Source organism: Agelaius phoeniceus, chromosome 20, assembly GCF_051311805.1.
Source record: "Agelaius phoeniceus isolate bAgePho1 chromosome 20, bAgePho1.hap1, whole genome shotgun sequence".
Lineage (NCBI taxonomy): Eukaryota > Metazoa > Chordata > Aves > Passeriformes > Icteridae > Agelaius > Agelaius phoeniceus.
The window spans coordinates 7,674,745-7,692,516 of record NC_135284.1 but is presented as its reverse complement, the minus strand read 5'-3'; the positions used below and the strand labels follow the sequence as shown (position 1 = coordinate 7,692,516).

At 43.0% G+C, this 17,772-nt stretch overlaps 1 protein-coding gene across 3 annotated transcripts in view; it reads right to left on the bottom strand.

Moving 5' to 3' along the window:
• Window positions 1–17,772, bottom strand: part of LOC129129294 (sphingosine-1-phosphate transporter SPNS2-like) — a 135,780-nt gene that overhangs the window by 57,719 nt on the left and 60,289 nt on the right. For all 3 annotated transcript variants that reach the window (XR_013184832.1, XR_013184833.1, XM_054647094.2), the window contains exon 3: window positions 14,559–14,695. Coding sequence is in view for 1 of the 3 variants with exons in the window: in XM_054647094.2 (XP_054503069.1) it covers window positions 14,559–14,695 (137 nt within the window). In the remaining 2 variants the exon portion in view is untranslated. The remainder of the gene's footprint in view (window positions 1–14,558; window positions 14,696–17,772) is intronic.

Sequence of the window (17,772 nt, the reverse complement as noted above, 5' to 3'; positions counted from 1 at the left end):
CTCCAGTATTGATCCAAGGGCTGCACAACAGTGCTTCCCTTTGACAGCTGCACTCACAGGCAAGAATTTGCCCTCCTTGAGCAGACCCTGCATTTTCTGGCCAGGCAAACACCACTTCCTCCTCTGCTCCAGTAAGTTTCCCCAGCACTTTGCAGGGTTTCAGTGGTTGATGATGACACACCACACCTTTTGCCAAAAGATGCACCATTAACTATGAGGTAAGCCAAACCAGGAACCTGCTCTGAGTATCGGGGTGGTGACTAAGAGCATTGACTCCTGCACAGTCACAGCTCAGATTCCAGCTCATTAGCTGAGAGTCACTGCAGAGCTGAGCACTGGAATGACATAACATATTTGCTTAAACACAAAAAGCTCCAATTCTCTCAGCCCTCCCAGGAATGAGGGCTCACCTTGAAAAATATGAGAGTTTCTAAGTCAAACAAGGACAATGATATTGCACAAGAGACAAGCTGACATTAAACAATGAGGTTGGTGTTTCAAATTCCATTCTGTGCCTGGCTGCATGACAAAGGCCACAGCAGAACAGATGAGCTTAAATACATCTTCCAACAGTGTGCACCCCTAAAGCTTTAAGAATTTTGCATATATATCAGCAAGGCACCTGGCTTCCATTGCTGGATACAAGTTCTGGGCACAAATACTTGATGGGAATGCTATGTCAAATCTAGATATGAAACTCAAAGTTACATGCCTCACCTTTTCAAACATCAGTGGTTCTAACTTTTCTCTAATAAAAGCAGAATAAATATTGTAAAGAGCTAGAGAAGGACTACACAGTACTGGTGAATTGTTCCATGCCAATCCTGAAGAACGTGTCCTCCTGTCAAGTTCAGCCCAGATTTTGAAGTAACTGAATATTCATTCCAAATTTTGGCCATCTGATGTCTTACCATCTGGGAGATCTTTGAGCAGAAACAAAGAAAGATGAATTTCTTTTTCTTTACTGACAAGTAATCTTACCTAATCCCTCATGGGAATTGCCAGCCAAGAGACCAAAATACAAACCAGCATGAGGGCAAAACTGTGCACTGAGATGTTTTGTTGATCAGTACTTTCCTCCCCTGTTCAGGGGTTGGCCAAGCACTGGTTTCAGGATTTCCTACCAGCAAAGGGAGCGGGTTATGCTCAGTCTCTGGGTGGTACAGAGGGACCAGCAGGGCACATGCTCAGGTGGAGACTGCTTGGAGACAGGCTGATGGGTTATCAGCTCTGAGTCAATGCTGACAGCTATCAGTGTTTATCTGTTTGCTGTAGAGATACCAGTGCACTGAGTAGCTCATGCTAGAGCTACCTGTCAGATAAATCTAATTATGAGCCACCCTTCTCACCTTCACCAAGAGTTCTCCCCTTATCAGCCCTGAGTCCTGCACCCAGGGCAGAGGCACTGCAGCTGCTGCTTCTTCTGCCACTTATCCCTCTGCAGGGAAGTGATTGGGTTTAAACTCCTCTTTTCTTCCCTCATTGTGTGTGTTATCTCTCACTCATGCCTGCTTCTCACTCCCCATCTCTACTATCACACCCACTCTGTAAGTCATGACTGCACACAACATTTCCCAGAACTTCCATCACCACTGGATTCTATTTGAGTTCTACAGTTTCCTCCCTTCAAAGGGAACTCTTGATGCTAAGTCCATCTTCCATCACCATTTTAAACTGCTCTTCTCCTTTGCAGGCACTCACAGAATAAGAGAACACCTGAGACTGGGAGGAGTTTTGGAGATAGTCTGGTCCCTGTCCCCTGGTCACAGCAGGACCAACAACAGGCTGACCAGGATAATGTCCAATTGAGCTTTGAGTAGCTCCAAAGGTGGAGGAGCCACAGCCAGGCTGGACAGCCTGTTGCAGTGTGGGACCATCCTCAAAAATTGCTTCTTCTTACGTTTAAATGAAATTTCCAGTATTTTAGTTTGTGCCCCCTGCCTCATCTTTCCACTGGGAACCTTTGAGAGCAGTCTGGCTGCATCTTCACAGCTCCCATCAGGTATCAACACACACCAAAGCAGCACTAGGGGCTCTATGGGGACAGCAGCACTTCTGGAGTGAGGATGCCACTTTGACAAAGGTAAAGTATTTAAATTCAGTTAAATCCATATGGCAGACACCACCTCATGTTTGCTGTGTCTCTGCCACATTCACACCAGCCAGGTTTTGCTTCACTCCTTTTCCCTCAAGCCTGCTTGGCATAGAAAGTATCCTAGTTTAAATATTTATGTCTGGCAAAGGATGCTTCTCTTACCCAAAGTTCCTCCCTTCAACTCTCACAAGCAGGTCACTAAAATTCAAGTGCAAATGCTCCAGGCTTTCTTCCTTCAAGTGTTCACAGGTTTTATTTGCACATTCACATTAGTTTTATTCACATGTATTTATTCCACATATGCTGGCTGGAGGTTATAACTGTGTTACAGATGAGACCACACCAAAATTTAACAGCAAGCAACTGATTTACTGAAACCTTAATCCATTTGATTAATCATTTCCTCAAGGGTCAATACTGAAACCCTTTGCATTTAGGATGGACTTATACAACAGCTTCTAAAGCAGGTCTGATTCCTCTGCAGCATCCATTTACACTTTGTCAAACACTTCCAAACTTCAGCTCATTTGGATGCATTAAGTGTCTCACTGATTCTCAGCTCTGAACACCTCACCTTTGAACAATTCCCTTTTGGGAAAATTCAGCTGCTACTCAGAGCCCTAAGAGGAGAAAAGAGACTACAGCAGGCAGAAAGAGGTCAAAATACATATTTAAATATAAAAATGAGCAAGGGACATGAAGCAAAGTCCACTCACCTTTCCTTTGATTGCCTCTAGTATTTGTTAATGGCTTTAGTTCTCCCAGGTAGCCTGTTCAGGCACACTCAATAGAATATGGAAAGTTTTATTTGGGAATGCATTTAAGATTCTGGCTGATTAAAGCATCCCTATTTTATGAGATTTATATTATTATTTAGTATATAAAAACAACCAGTAAAGACTGTAAGATACTCCTTTTTCAACTCATCACACCCTTCAATCAGCAACTAAAGTGTTTAACAACTGCAAACCTACAAGGAGGTTCTAAGGTGAAACACCCAATTAAGTGCTCTGGAGATAAAAAACAAACCCAAAGGACCTTGGAAGTAGCAAAACTCCCACAGCCCTTCTTCCACAGAGCTGCTTTGTGCTTCACAGGGCCAAAAACCTGTGGCAAGGTTTTCTGAGCTATTTGCAAATACTGAATGTGAAAATCCCTTTCAACACTAAAATTTCAGTGTCTGAAATCCAGCTTCCCATCACTCTCCTCCTTGCAAAGCTGTGGCACTCCTGAGGGAATCCTCTGATGCTTTTCAGTCATTTTTGGGCAGCACAAAGAAAAACCAAAAAACCAAAGCAAGCCCAATTCCCATTCTCCATCCCATTAGAGAGTGTAATTACAAGACACTGGGTGATGAAGCAGCACCACCAGGTCCTGACAATAAACTGAGTAAAGACAAAGCAGCATTTCAGCTCCCTAACTGAAGGGCTTTTCATTTGATTGACCTGCCCATGGTAAAATACTACAACATGCAAATGGTGGGATTTACATTCTCCTCAGTTTAGTTTCTTGGTCATTAATATTGGATTAATGACAGGGACCTGGGATGAAATTAGGAGGGAGGTACCAGGTTACTCACACACCAAACCCCATCCAGCAGATGCAATGCTGCTGTGAAATGGACCTAAAGAAAAAGGCTGATGTTCAAATAAATCACAGGGTTCATAAAGAGCCCCATGTTCCCAGTGCCTGGTAGAAGACAGTTAAAACATTTCTTTTCATCCTTGGCTCTGGTGTAAGGCCCAGAGGAGCCCATGGCCCTTCACATGGCTGAAATAGTGATCATTTGTCCCTGTTACAAAACCATTACACCAGAATGTATCTTCCAAAAGTGTTCCCCTAAGAACACTGATAGTTCTGGGTCGGAAGCAAATGGCTGCTTTTTGTTCCAGATCTGTCAGGTGGGACACACACAGCACTTGCCTCCAATATCTCTGGCATTAGGCACTATCACAGTTTCCTTCCTGAGATGTGCAAACACAGCCATAATCACTAAAATAGGCACTGGAAAAAATGCAATGTATTTTTGCAACTGTGGAAACACTGCAAGGTTTTTGACAGACTCAGGTTGCCAAATGCAGCTGGAATATGGGGTGGCATTCACTGAACCAAAGGATATTCACAGGCAGTAATGGGCTACTGTGGCCCAGCCACAGATGAGCCACAAGCAAAGCCTAAATCCAAGCAACAAAGAGATGCCACATTTTTCAGAACAAACATTTTGAGGCATTGGTACCTAGCACTAACAACATCTGCACCTCCAGTGATGTCTATAGAAATGTGTGAGATCCAGCCTCTTTAACATGATGGGCCATCTTGGCTCAAACTCCTTAGTTTGGACCAATTCTTAAGCAAAAATTTAGTCAAATCCATCAGGTTGGATTGGAGATTCTTGGAGAGCACAACCCCATGTCCCCACCCCTGAAACTATTGCAGAAACAGTTTTCTCAGTTTCTCAGCATCCTTTGAAAAAAGCTTCATCCAACTGACTGAGACACCCAGGTGAGAACACTTTGCCTCCACTGGACACGTTTTCAAGTGTAGAACAAGTTTTGAGAGTGCATGAAGGACACATTTGAAGGGAATCCCTCAAGGTTTAAATGAAATTAGCACAAAGTTACAGTCCCTGCAACTTTTCCCATACTGTTGGTTCTGCTGATTCTTGGCATATTTTGCTTTGCATATGCTAAAAGTCAAGTACACCAGCAGGTCAGCTCTTGCAGCAACTTTGCTGAAGAGCCATTGAAATCATTCCAAACTCTGATTTTTGCTCCTGCTTTCTCTTTTCACGCTTCCCTGGGCTTGCTGACTCAATCAAGATCCAGAGGCCTCCAAGAACCCTGCAGAAGGCTGAGCTTGCATTATGTTTGGCCCATATCTGAGAGATGCCTCTCTTCTAGCATCAGATTTCCAGAGAGAAAGTGGTGCATCCACCAATTCCTTCTACTTTGGAGTTGCTTCTTATTCATGATCTTCCTTGAACAGTTGTCATGTTCCTTTTTGAAGTGTTATTAATTGACAAGGTTTTGTCGTGCTGTAGCTTAATTTCATTCTTTAAATCCAGCCTATCTGACAAAATGACAGCCTATTAAACCACACTAAACACATTTGGATGTTTTGTGACTATCTTCTCATGAGGCTTCATCACTCATGTTTTCAGATTTGATGATCATCACCACTGCCAGGGATTTCCAGCTCAAAATCTATCAAGGAGGGTTGAGATTAGTACTCTAATTTGACTTATCTGAATTGCAAATGCAGTGTTTTGTGTAGCCTGGGAACTTTATACATTTAAAAGAAATGTCAACACTTCAAAAGACTAATTTAGCACCTGGTACTGTAAAACATTTCCCTTTTTCCCACTATTTGCACATGACTTAGAACATAATGGTCCTTTCCTCAGCCTTTATGCACAACCCAGGAGGCCAAGGCTGTGTGGCCATTGAGGCAGCACTTACACTTCCCAAGGAGTGACTGATGCATTTGGATCAGCAGGCAAGCAGGAGCTCAACCAAAGAAAGGCTCAAATCCATACTTTTGCATCTGAACAGAAGCCAGAGCCTGAATAACACATTCTTTCTCTCCTGCATCCTTGTTTTTCAGGACAATACACACAACCTTCAAGAACCATCCTGCTAATGGAAAGTTTAGATTTGTTTCCAGGCCTCCTAATGAGCCCAAACCTGGGATGAATGGATTGTTTTCTTTGTGAGGCACCATTAACCAAACTCTGCTGAAGCATTGTGCTTCCTCCCAAGGCAGAAGCTCCAAGAACACCATCCTTAAACTGTCTCACATATATCCATGCTGAACACACATCAGTTTACAGCCTTCAAAAATGTAACATTTCTCCAGACCCATATCTGACCATCCCAGTGGATCATGAAGGCACACCTTCCACACCACCACCTTGGCACCCTCCCTGTACCCTGAGTACACAGCCAGTTGGGAACTCATTCCCAAACTAACAGGGCCACCCAGGCACTGCAGCAGTGACTGCTTTGCCTTCTCAACTCGTCTGAGCAAGGCAGGCACCCCCTGTGGAAGCCCAGCATGCAGCCATGGACCCCACACCAGGAATGATGGTGTGTTCCTCAGGCCACAGCACCACTGCAAGGATCCTGCCAGGCTGATAGGAAATTTAACAATTCCTTTGTATTTTAACATTTGCTTGGAAACTCACATGCATCACTACTGTTTGTTTTGGTTTTTTTTAATTTATTTTTTCACACCAACTGATTAAACCCCAGTCTATTTAAGGAACATTTTCCCTTTCTTCCATTCCTTCAATGTGTTGAACAAGGTTGAGCTTAAGATACTGTCATAATTACTTATAAAACATAATGCTAAAGCATTATAGAGATTTCCACTTACACAGAGTTAAGAAATAAGACATCATTTGTGTTCCATCAGCATGGCCTGGGGTTAGGCCTCTGCTGCAGCATGACAAGCAGAACATATATTTTAACAGACAAGACAAGAAGAAGGAATATTTCCAAGACACACACAGCCTGGAAATAAAACAATCATGCCTTCTTCCCTCTGCCTCCTTAGCAAATAAGTGGCCCAGGTGAGATTTCCTGCTCAGGCACAACAAAAGCAGGACAGGTGGAATGTTACAGGCAGGCATTGCTCCCACACCATCCATCAGCTGACACAGCAGATTAACTTTCCTACTCTTCAACCCAGATACTATAAATTCAGCTTTCTGCAAAAAAATGGGACAAACCTGTAAAGGTCTTTGGCCTGCAAAAATCTTTCATGCACCATGCTGCTGTCTCTAAGCATTTCCATGATCCAGTGAAACAGCACCAAATGTGTGTTGATGTAGGGTCTGACTCAATTGCCACAGACACACAAAAGGTTCCCACAGACTTCTAAAGAAGGAGCTGAATCAGAGCCACAATCACAGACCCTGTGATAATGGTTTCAACATCTTCCAGTAACCCAGATAACAAAGAGTGCTCTGAAACAGGACAGGCAATTACAGAGGGCCCTCACTGGGACCCTGTGCACACCAGCACTGAGCTCTGAGCCTGTTCCTGAGGCTCTCCCAGCACAAACCTCTGTCCACCTGCTCCAGAAAATGCCTGAGCTCTGAGGGGCAGCTCTGACATCTCAGTGCCAGTACCTGTCCTCATTCCACTGAACTGGAATCACAGCCTCTGCTGCAGCACACAGTGAGCGAGTTCTGATGCTAAGCAATGGAAACATCTCTTCTTTCATACCCACAGTGTTTGATTCAGATTCTGTGTGATTTCAGACCAATTAATGACCTAAAAGGAGGTGCAGGAAGCACATTTGTGGACACATAGCTGCACACAGCTGGGGTGATTTGAGGAATTTGAATAGGACACGGTGCCAGACTGACCCCACCTGGGGGGTGCATCTGGGCTGCTCTCAGGTCCCAGAAGGGAGAACAAAACCAATCCTGTTCTAGACAGCTGCAGGTGGGAAATGCAATGTGTGGTAGAGATATTCCTTATGATAGTTACTTGAGGCTCATTTTCCTCATCACAGCAATAAGCTTTCTGAGTAGGCTGTGGAACTGTGCTGTGTCTCTCCTGGCAGCCACCACCAGCTGTGTTGTCAATAACTCTTCCCAAATGCTTCACAGGTCCATGGACACAGATACTGGATGGAAAAACCCCAACACTGAGCAGAAAATACACTTCAATTTCTGATAACATCTTTGAAAAGCTGCCTGCTCTCACAGATTGGCTTTTCTGGGTCTGATGCTCTGAGAACACCTTAATCTAGTTTTCATTTATAGTTTCCCTTGGAAGAGTGACAGGTACAAAAGGACAAGGTAAGAACATAAAATGACCAGGAGACAAACACATGACAGTAATTCTGCACTCTACAACTATTTCATTTATATAAATCTTTTCCCAGTGCTTCCATCCTTGGTTAGCAAAATCTGAGGGAGCAGTGAGGACCCAAGATTGAAGAGTTCAAATCATTGCACTTGTCCGTGCAAGAGAAGATGTTCTTACAGAAAAACAGTTTCTCATACAATATTTGGAATCAGCTGTGCTGAAGATGATAGCAGACTTGACAGATACCCAGAATACTTTAAGACCAGCTCAGTCAGTGCTCCATTATTAAAGGAATAACCAATAGTGTATTTTTTACTACAGTACACCTCATATAATCCATATTAAAAGGTGTGAGATAGTGACACATACAAGAGCACTGGGAAGACCACTTGGAAGGAACAGCAGGTGCCTTCTTGCTGCTGAGGGGTTAAAAAATGGTGCTCTTCAATTTCCACATGGTGATGCTGGGTTAATGGCTGGACTCCATGATCTCAGAGGTCTTTTCCAGCCTTAACAATTCTATAATTCTAAAAGGGGCTGTGGGAACTATCTCTCTTTAAATTACCTCTCAGACATACAAGAGAGGGCCAGTGGGGCAGAATCAGTGCATACAGAATTCTGCTCTGCAGTGTAAAGCAGAGATGAGAGCCCTTATCCTTTCCCTCTCTTACTGGGACTTCTGAGCCACCAAAGCCCAGCACCTCCTGCAGCTGGCACCCAGTGAGCCCAGTGCCCCTTGCAGAGGAGGGAGCTCTGCCAGCTGGAAGGAGAGGACATGCAGGGACTGCCACATCTCCCTTCAGAGAGCAGAGGGCATCTTGTGGTGCAGGGGCACTGGGGCAGCACAAACGGGCAGAGCTGCACCTGGGAGGGATTTTGGAGCTGACACCACCCACACAGGGAGCACCAGCACCCACCTGATGCTGGTAACAGAGTCCACAGCAGGGAGCATTTCTCCTGAGCAGTGTGCAGAAATCCCAATGTCAACAGCACTTGCTTGTCTGCAGGGCTCCTGTGCCACATCAGAGCTGGCAACCACAGCAGAGCCAGCCAGGAGCTCTGGCCATGCCCCTCTTTAGTGCTCCAGCATCACCTGGGTGACAGCCTGGGCTGCTGGGAAGTGCCTGTGAGGGAAGGGACTGGATGCACACACAGCTGACTGCCCAAAGCTGCTGGGAGAATCCCTTTGGCCTTTTTCCTACAAGAGAGCTCTGCTCAAAAATAACAGGCCGGAACAGTAGGATATAAACATTCCAGTAATTCAGGGGGACTTCAAAGACAACACTCAGTCTCCTTACATTTAAATGTTGGCTTGGGGATTTCAGTTTTGTTTATGTTTTTCAGGCTGTGTATTTTTCTAGCACAGTGGAACCACAGGCACAGGAGCTGTATGTTTTATATTACAACTTCTGCTGGAGCACTTAAAACTAAAGGCTTTTCTTTTTTTTCCTATAGTGAATCATCATGTGTAGGGGGTGGTTGGATTATATTTATGTTTTTAAAATTAACCCAGCCAACCATTTGTTCCATACTGCACACAATTTGTTGCTTCTCTTTTAGAAACTCCTTGAAAGACAAGTTTTGGAAATAAAAATACATCTGGCAAGTCTGAAAGACAGGACTTGAGCAAGCACTGCAGACTAACTGGAACCCCACCGTGGACAATTTGCTTCCTCTTCCAGAGATAAATCAAAATAAAAGGGAAAGAAAACAACACTAAGAGAAATACCTATCCAGAGGTAAATTGCAGTGGGAGCAAAAAGGTTTTATCATGTCAGCTATATCAAAGTCTGAACAGAAATATTTACCCCAAGAACTGGAGAATTCACAAGCACATTCCTGGTTTACTTTGTCAATGCTTTGCTTTTCCATTTCCCAATTTTCTGGCTGGTGTCTCCCAGCCAACCCCCATTCCCACAGCCTGCCCTGGCTGCTGATGAGGACTCCTGGTCTCCCAGCCTGATGGAGCATAAGCCTTGGCTCATTGGTAAGCCAGCACATCCTTTACACAGGAATATGCTTTATTCAAGGTATTTACATGGACATAGCAGTATTTCAGAAGACTAGAGAACAGCCTGCAAATGTTCACCTCCAAGCTCTTTCTTGCTTTAAGATAGAGGTGTCTGCCCATGAGGGACAGGGATCCTGGTGTCCCAGAGGGCTGTGCTGAGAGGGGCAGGAAGTTTTGCACCAAACCCCAGGGCTCACCTAAGACAATCTGCTGCTCAGACAAACCAGCTGAGAACATTTATCATGACCAATAGATGTGGAGATCCAAGCAGCCAGAAACAAACTCTCCTGATGATCACTCCTGGTAACCAGGTTGCTTCATATGAAGCTGTTCAGAAAGAGAGAAATGGTGCAGTTGGGATTACAGACCCTTCCCAATGACACCTTGGAATATAAACCACCTCAGGGTGATCAGCCACCACATGCAATCAGGCACTGTGCTCATCAAAATGCTACCCAGGGAAATAAACTGGTTACTTATTAAATCAGAGTTTATATTGATGCAGAGGAAGACAAACATATATTTGGCTTTTTGTGTGGTGGGAAACATATCCAGGTAAAGAAACTCTATGAAGATTGTGCCCTTGGTGCATTACTTTGGGATATGACTCTATACCACACAAAAGCCTACTGATTTTTTGTTGCTTTATTACAGTTCATGAACCAACAACCAGCAAGTGTTTTCCCCAAACGCCTGGCAAAAGCCAAAAACGACACAAGAAAGGGTTTTGCAGGTGAAAGTGCCAAAAGTTGTGCTAGTAGGTGCAGACCTGATTTAAAGTCAGGTTTAAAGGGAGGAAATCTCTAAGCAGGTGGTTTTGTACTCAGAAAATAAAAATTAAGATACGTAGATTATTTATTGAAGCTTCTATAAATGGAGGTAATCTGGAGATATGTCTGGATATGTACCAACTTTACATAATTTTAGATCATTGAACAAGTTTGTTAATGATTTCTTAATGGAACTTTTATTTTAGTAAGTGCTAAACAGTGTTACAGAGGAGAAATATGCAAGTACCAAAGCAGAGGAGGCCTCATGTGTTATCCTTCCATAGAGAAATTTTGTACTAACATAAATCAGCAAACAACATTAAAAAGTGAGCTTATCAATGTTATCTCAGTCTTACTACTTCTGGTGATTTTCTTGAGTTAAATTTATCATTAGCTATTTTTATCCATGGAAACAGGTGTATTTATGGAATCAATCTGTGATACAGTATTTATTTGGTTTCTTACTATGATTTGTTTCAAAATTAATTTAAGATCTCATGAACAATAACCAAGCTTTTAAGCATGAGTTGTCCTGTTTCTATTTTGCTATGTGTGGAATTCATGCATTGCTCTTTTCTATCACCCCCTATATGCACTGGAACTACCTCCAAATTTTGGTCTAATTTTCTTTTTCATTGTGAGAGTCTATTATCTAATTATTTAGTACTTACCAGCAGATAAGACATTAATTCTACATTTATTTGACAGTTATTATTCCATTTTAGGAACCCAGAGATACTTGATAATAAATAACTAATGATATTTTAAAAAGGCAGAGCTCTCTAATAACTGTCTGCATGGCACATGTATCCAATTCCTGATTTATCTGCTAATTTTCAGTTACTTTTTTTAACCCAAGCAGAATAAAATAGCATTTAGACAGTATCTTAGATGAGCTGTTTACTGCACTCCAATCCCTTTGTGCTGGGACAGAGTTAATTTGGGTTAATTTTTGGCTGGGACAGAGTTAATTTTCTTCCCAGTAGCTGGGATGGGACCATGTTTTAGATTTGTGCTGAGAACAGAGCTGATAACACAGGGATGTTTTCATTGCTGAGCAAGGGTTACACAGAGCCAAGGTCCTTTCTGCTCCTCCTCAGCCCCCAGAGAAGGGCTGGGGACACAGGAATTGGGGGGACACAGCTGACCCCAGGGACAGCCAGACCACAGGGCACCATGCTCAGCAGATGAAGCTGTGGCAGGACAGCAGCACAAATAAGAATGAACATGCCTCTCTCTGTACATTTGTCTGCACAATAATCTAGCCATTGACCCAAACAACTGCATTTTTCATGGCTTCCTTTAGATGTTCAAATTTTAGCCAGGAACAGACACGGTACCAAAGAGCTTTACAAACTGGGTGCCTTCAGAGTTCACCAGCTCTGTAGCTGCTCTTGGCCTTTGTTAAGCTGTCTCTTTCCATTTGCACTCCAGATTTCAGCTGTGTGCTGTGCATTCTATTTAATTACACAGAGACAGGATGCATGAGGCACTAGGCTCCATCAAAATGTGGAGAAAGGCAATCCCTGAAGACAGGGATTCTGCTATTCCTCCTGAATTCCTCACCTAATTCAGGATTTTTGGTGCTGCCACATAAAGGAGTTCTCTAGCAGGCTCAGCCTGTGTCAACTTGCTCCTTCCAGCCCTGAGTTCTCTTGTCAGCTTGCATGTGAGAACTTCTCTGCTCACAGTAGTTTTACTACTGCTTTTATTTGTGCCAGCAAAGAATTTTTGATATTTCAGCTCCCTGTCCTCCTTCCCAACAAATACATATACTGTCTTAAAAGGAAAAAAAATGTTGAGAGAAAAAGCAACATTTTACTCCTCAAATGAATCCTAGACAACAAAGATCAGGAAAAATGCCTACATGTGAAAAAAAAAATAAAATAAAAAAAGCTCTTCTCTGACCCTTTTAGCATGTCAGGAATTCACCTTGTTCAATGTGGCATGTCTTCCCAATTAGGGATCAGGGCTCCAACATGGGCACCAAAGTGGGAGAAATAACATGGAAAGCTGGATTATTCTTAGGACCTTGCTCAGCTGCTGCAGCCACTGGGTAGAGAACATCCTTACAGCAGCTGCAATATTTTCCATTACCTCCTGGAGCCAGTAACAGGAGCTGGGCATGAGAACTCTGGATTAATAGCAAAGTCTTCTGCTGCAGTTGAGGATTGCAGGAAAATCAGGACAGGGGATTTTTCCAAGTATCACGGTGGTTTTTGTCAAGATGGTCTTTGGAGTCCAGAGTTAGTACTGATGCATATCCAGGATGACTTAAAACAGGTCTGGCTATGTTGATCTTGTCTCTCTTATGACTTCCAAAACATTGGGGTTTGGATTGCAAACATAGGCTACTGCCACCCTGAGCCCCTGTGTATAACTATATATATTAATCCCTGAACTACTTCAGCTAATAAGCTCCAAATCCTTAAACTGCAATTCAAGTCTGAAAACACCAGTCCAGTTCCAGTGTTCTCCTACTTCCAGCTGTGGGACCCAGTTGCAGGGAGATCAATGAGAACCTAAGCATAAATACATGTCTGTAACACAGGAAGTGTTTATAAGAAGGTCACTGGTTCTCTCTAAAATGCTTCTGCCTTTGGGCTCTGATCAAAGCTGCTTTTGCAGAATGTTATGAGAAACATTTAAAGAAAAAAAATTAAAGAGAAAACAAAAAAAATCCTTCTTTATTTTAGATGAGAGACATTCTTTCTCTGGTAAAGGTGCTTCCTGGCCAAGGGTAACCCAGAACAATTTCCTGAGTTAAAGGCTTCCACATTTGGCCACATGCATTTTGCTTTAGAAATGCAGCAACAACCAATCCTGGTGAAAGCCCCACTGACATGAGTGCCACTGCCTGCTTTAAGTGGAAACTCTCTTTTTTTAAAGACTGAAGAGCATGTGGGTGGGCAGGATGGAGAAGGGTGGAGAGGTTTAGTCCCTGGCTGTCATTCTTTAGGCGTGACCACAATGCTGCAATCTCTGGAACGCAGCTGGACAGAAAGGATGAGGAATGCCCCTGCCTCCCCTGGGGAAACCAGTCTGATGATGCCAGGAGCTGTGATTTGTCTCTGCAGGAATGTTGCCACCTGCAGCAACTAAATCTCTGCTATAATTTGATTTAAACAAGAGGATATTTCCCCCCAGAAACTGCCAGATCATTGTTTCCTCCAAATGCCTCTGACAAGAAAATGAATGCAGTGAGGAGTGCTCAGAATGGGGCACTGCAGCTGTCCTGGGAGCAAGAGAGGGATGCAGAGCTTGACAAAATTAGGTGAGCCTGACAACTCCATCACCAGTTTCCCCAGATAAATCCATTGACAAGTGTTAAAGGAGCTGAAACTGTGTCTGATCTCTGGGTTATCATCCACTTTCTCTGCCTTGGTGGACAGAAACCAAAGTGCATCTGTAAAACCACTGCTGGATGCATTTTGTTATTCCACATACCACGAGCAGACTTTCCAACAAAATCCAATGGCTTTAGTTACATATCAGAAGACAAAAGAACCACTGTGTAGCCATAGATTCATTTTCCCAAGACTTTTGTAAAGCCTTTTAAAGCTTCTTTAGGATCTCCCTCAAAACAAAGCCCTTATGTCAACAGAAACTCTTGCTTAGATATGCTTCATCTGTTCCTTTTTATGAATATGCACAATCAAAGGGTGACAGCTTTCACAGTTAAGCAAACACAGTTACACAGAGCACACTTCTCCCACAAAAGGTCAGATAATACAGCATGCTAAATGTTAAATACACACTGGAGGGATGTGTTCCCCTTGAGCACACTGCAATGGGGAGTTATTTAGGAATATATTGTCCATCTTTTCAGGACAACCTGCAAAGTGTCTTTGCAAAGATCTTACCTGTTCAGTGATGAAGGAGCTTGAAAAAGTGACAGCTGACCAAAAGAAGATGCCACAGCTGAGAATGATCTTTCTGTTGAAGCGGTCACCAAGGTAACCAAAGATCGGCGCCGCGACCATGAAACTACAGATAAAAACTGAAAGGAGAGAAAAAGGGAAGAAACATTTAATAAACATCAGACCAAGAACAGGAAGACTAATTTTCTGCAAGCCAAACCCTCTAGAGAACAGTCCCAAATAATTAGACACTCTGCAGCCCTGCCTTGCAGAGTTGTGCAGGCCAATAGGCTTTCTGATGTCAGTGCTTCCTTACTCAAACAGATTCTTCATTCTCAGAGAAACTCTGGCCATGGAACTCATATTACTTGAAAGCACCAGCCCCTCACAGTCAGCTGAGCTCAGATCTAGGGATGGGCAAAACCAGGACAGAATAAATTAAGAGCTTCTGCTAAATGTTACTGAGAAGGTGGAGGTTGGAAGGAGTTTCAAGCAAACAGAAAACAAGGGAAGGGCTCCTGTTGGCTCTTGCAGCAGAGACCTGAGAGAAATGGGCCACAGAAGCTGAGGTTCTTTCACCCTCCCTATTTAAATAAAATTATGAAACAGTGAGGAAAACCAGTAAACACCACTATCATCCTACTGACACCAGCCCTGTCTCCTCACTAGGTCCTTTCACCATCACTAAACTTGTATTTAAACCCATCACTGAGCAGCAGCCTCACTAGAACAAAGAGTTTTAACCTACAAAGTCCAAACAGGCCAGGATTGTCCTCATCTGAAAGACTTCAAGTCGACCCTTGGTTCCCTCCAAACCCCCAAAGCATTAACCTAAGAGCTCCTGTCATGTAGGAATGAGGCTCCTGACAGAGAAACTTCTGCAAAATCACCTCAATTCAGAGTTCATTCCTCTGCCCATCTCAGAACAACCTGGCCCGTGAACCCTCTGAGAACACCTGAAAAGGGGCACACACAACATGTTCCTTATTAATTTGGATTTTGGCAAAAATTGCCATGTTTTAAGCTGATCTTTACCTGGCTTTTGTCTGTCCACATTAGAGAATTGGATAAGGGCAATTACATGGATTTTATTGGTGTGTAGTATGAACTCTGACTATAACTGGCTGCCTGGGATTCAGCAAGTCCAAAAGGATTTGGGTGGGACACCAGAACACCCTGAGGTCTCTCTTTGGTCACACAGTCCTGACACTCATTTGTTATCAGGCAGTCTTGGAGGGCACTGTGGGCTTTTGGCATAGCCTAACTCCAGCTGTCTACTCTTCATTGTATAAAATGGGGTGGGGGGATAGAATAGATTAAAAAAAAACCAAAAAAGACAAGAGCAGAGCACACACCCTCTTGTGGGTGGAATTTGCATATAAAATTAAAATGGTTAAGACCCAAATAATGAATTTTTCACAGATGATGATATAAGATAGTTCAAAAATGTGCAGAATGCTGAACTATGACTAAATGTCTTTTTTTTAGTATAGTAAGATGTCAAAGCTGCTTTATAAATAATACACATTCATTTGCATCTGTGTTTTGTGATCTATGTGAGTGTGTATGTATTTTTCACTGTGATATTTGATCTTAATTTCAGGATTACTCTTTTTACATTTAGAGTAAAATAAATCAAGATAATAGAGAAATGTTGAGGCCTGAAATGCAGCACATGCAACATTTCACACATTCTTCACTAGTAATTTTAAGAACAGTTTTGCTGTTTAACTCACACATAAACCCTACAGATAGAACTCAGTCCCTGCATCTATCCCAAAATCCTTGTGCAAACAAAACCTACCAGTAGAACTCCAAGCAGTGTTTTCATCTCTGTTTTACAGAGAAGCTAGACCAGCAGCAGCTCACAAATCTCTGCTCAGCAAGGGCACATCTGCACTGGCCCCACTCCAACAAGGCACTTAAGCACATGCTTATAGGAGGTACTTGAGAGTCATCAATTCCATGATTAAGTGCTTTCCTGAATTAACACCAAGGGCTTGGCACCTTGCAGGGCTGGTGCAACAACCTGGCATGAAGGATACGTGGCTGTTCGTTGGGAATGAGAAGCAGAAAATGACTGTGACTCGTCCAGACCAGTGTGAGCACTGCCATTTGATCTTTCTCTTGGAAGGACACTACAATTCATTCATCTCTGAATCCCATTTTCTGCCATTTTTACGATGTAAAAAGACACAAAACTGAAAAAGCTTCCAAGGGAACATTAGAAACATCCAAGTCAGCATCCCACCATTTCAAATATCAAATAAATATGGTTAATTCAACTTTGAGACAAGCAGGGTGTCATTCAAAACTCATATTAATCAGTGGGATTATTAGCTTCAATGACCTCTGGATCATAAATGACAAGTCTAATTCTGGAATCTGAGCAAAATGGACAAAGCCACTCTTTCAAATTAAACAAACCAAAAAAAAGATTGTCCAATGACTTTCCAACAGTATACATCCTTCTGCTGCTCAAATCCCTTTGGGGGATTTATTTTTTGAAGACTCTGAGCTGTGAGCTTTGTCAGTGTCAAGCAGCTGACTTGACAGCTCCACAAGGTGTAAAATGAAAGGACAACAGAGCCAAATAAATAACAGGTAATAGAACACAGCTGTCACAAGAATAAATGCAATTTATATCAGAGTATTTATGACCCAAATATGCATCAGAGCATTGATTGACTCAAATAAATGCAGGGTATGATGGCTGTGTGGTCTGTCAAAAGGATTTTCCTGTTAGAGGCATTTCCCATGAATCAATTTTTGCAATGACTCCTGCCAGTGACAGCTGAGACTCCTGCACCCAGCCTGGGCTGGCAGAACTGAGGTGAGCAAAAGTGGGGCACATCCCCAGGTGGGATGGAAACCTGAGGTACCCTGCAACAGGAGGTTCTGGGACAACAAAACACCACAAAGGAGAGACCTCATCCACAAGACACAAACCTGCAGCACGTTCAGTGGGAGAATGGGCAGCAGAAATGTTCAAAAAAAGTTCACAATTTACTCAATAATACACAAGATGCAGTGCTTGGAAGAGTTCAGTACTGATAATTCCCCCCCTTTTCCTGACTGCAGAAACAAGATTCTTCCAAGGGTTAGCCCCTATGTTCCCAGCAAAGGATATCCTGAAGTTTGCTTTGTTCACCTTAACTGAACAGGTAGGCAAGAGGGCTGAGCATAAGGCACTAGGCATAAGATGCACTCCAGCAAA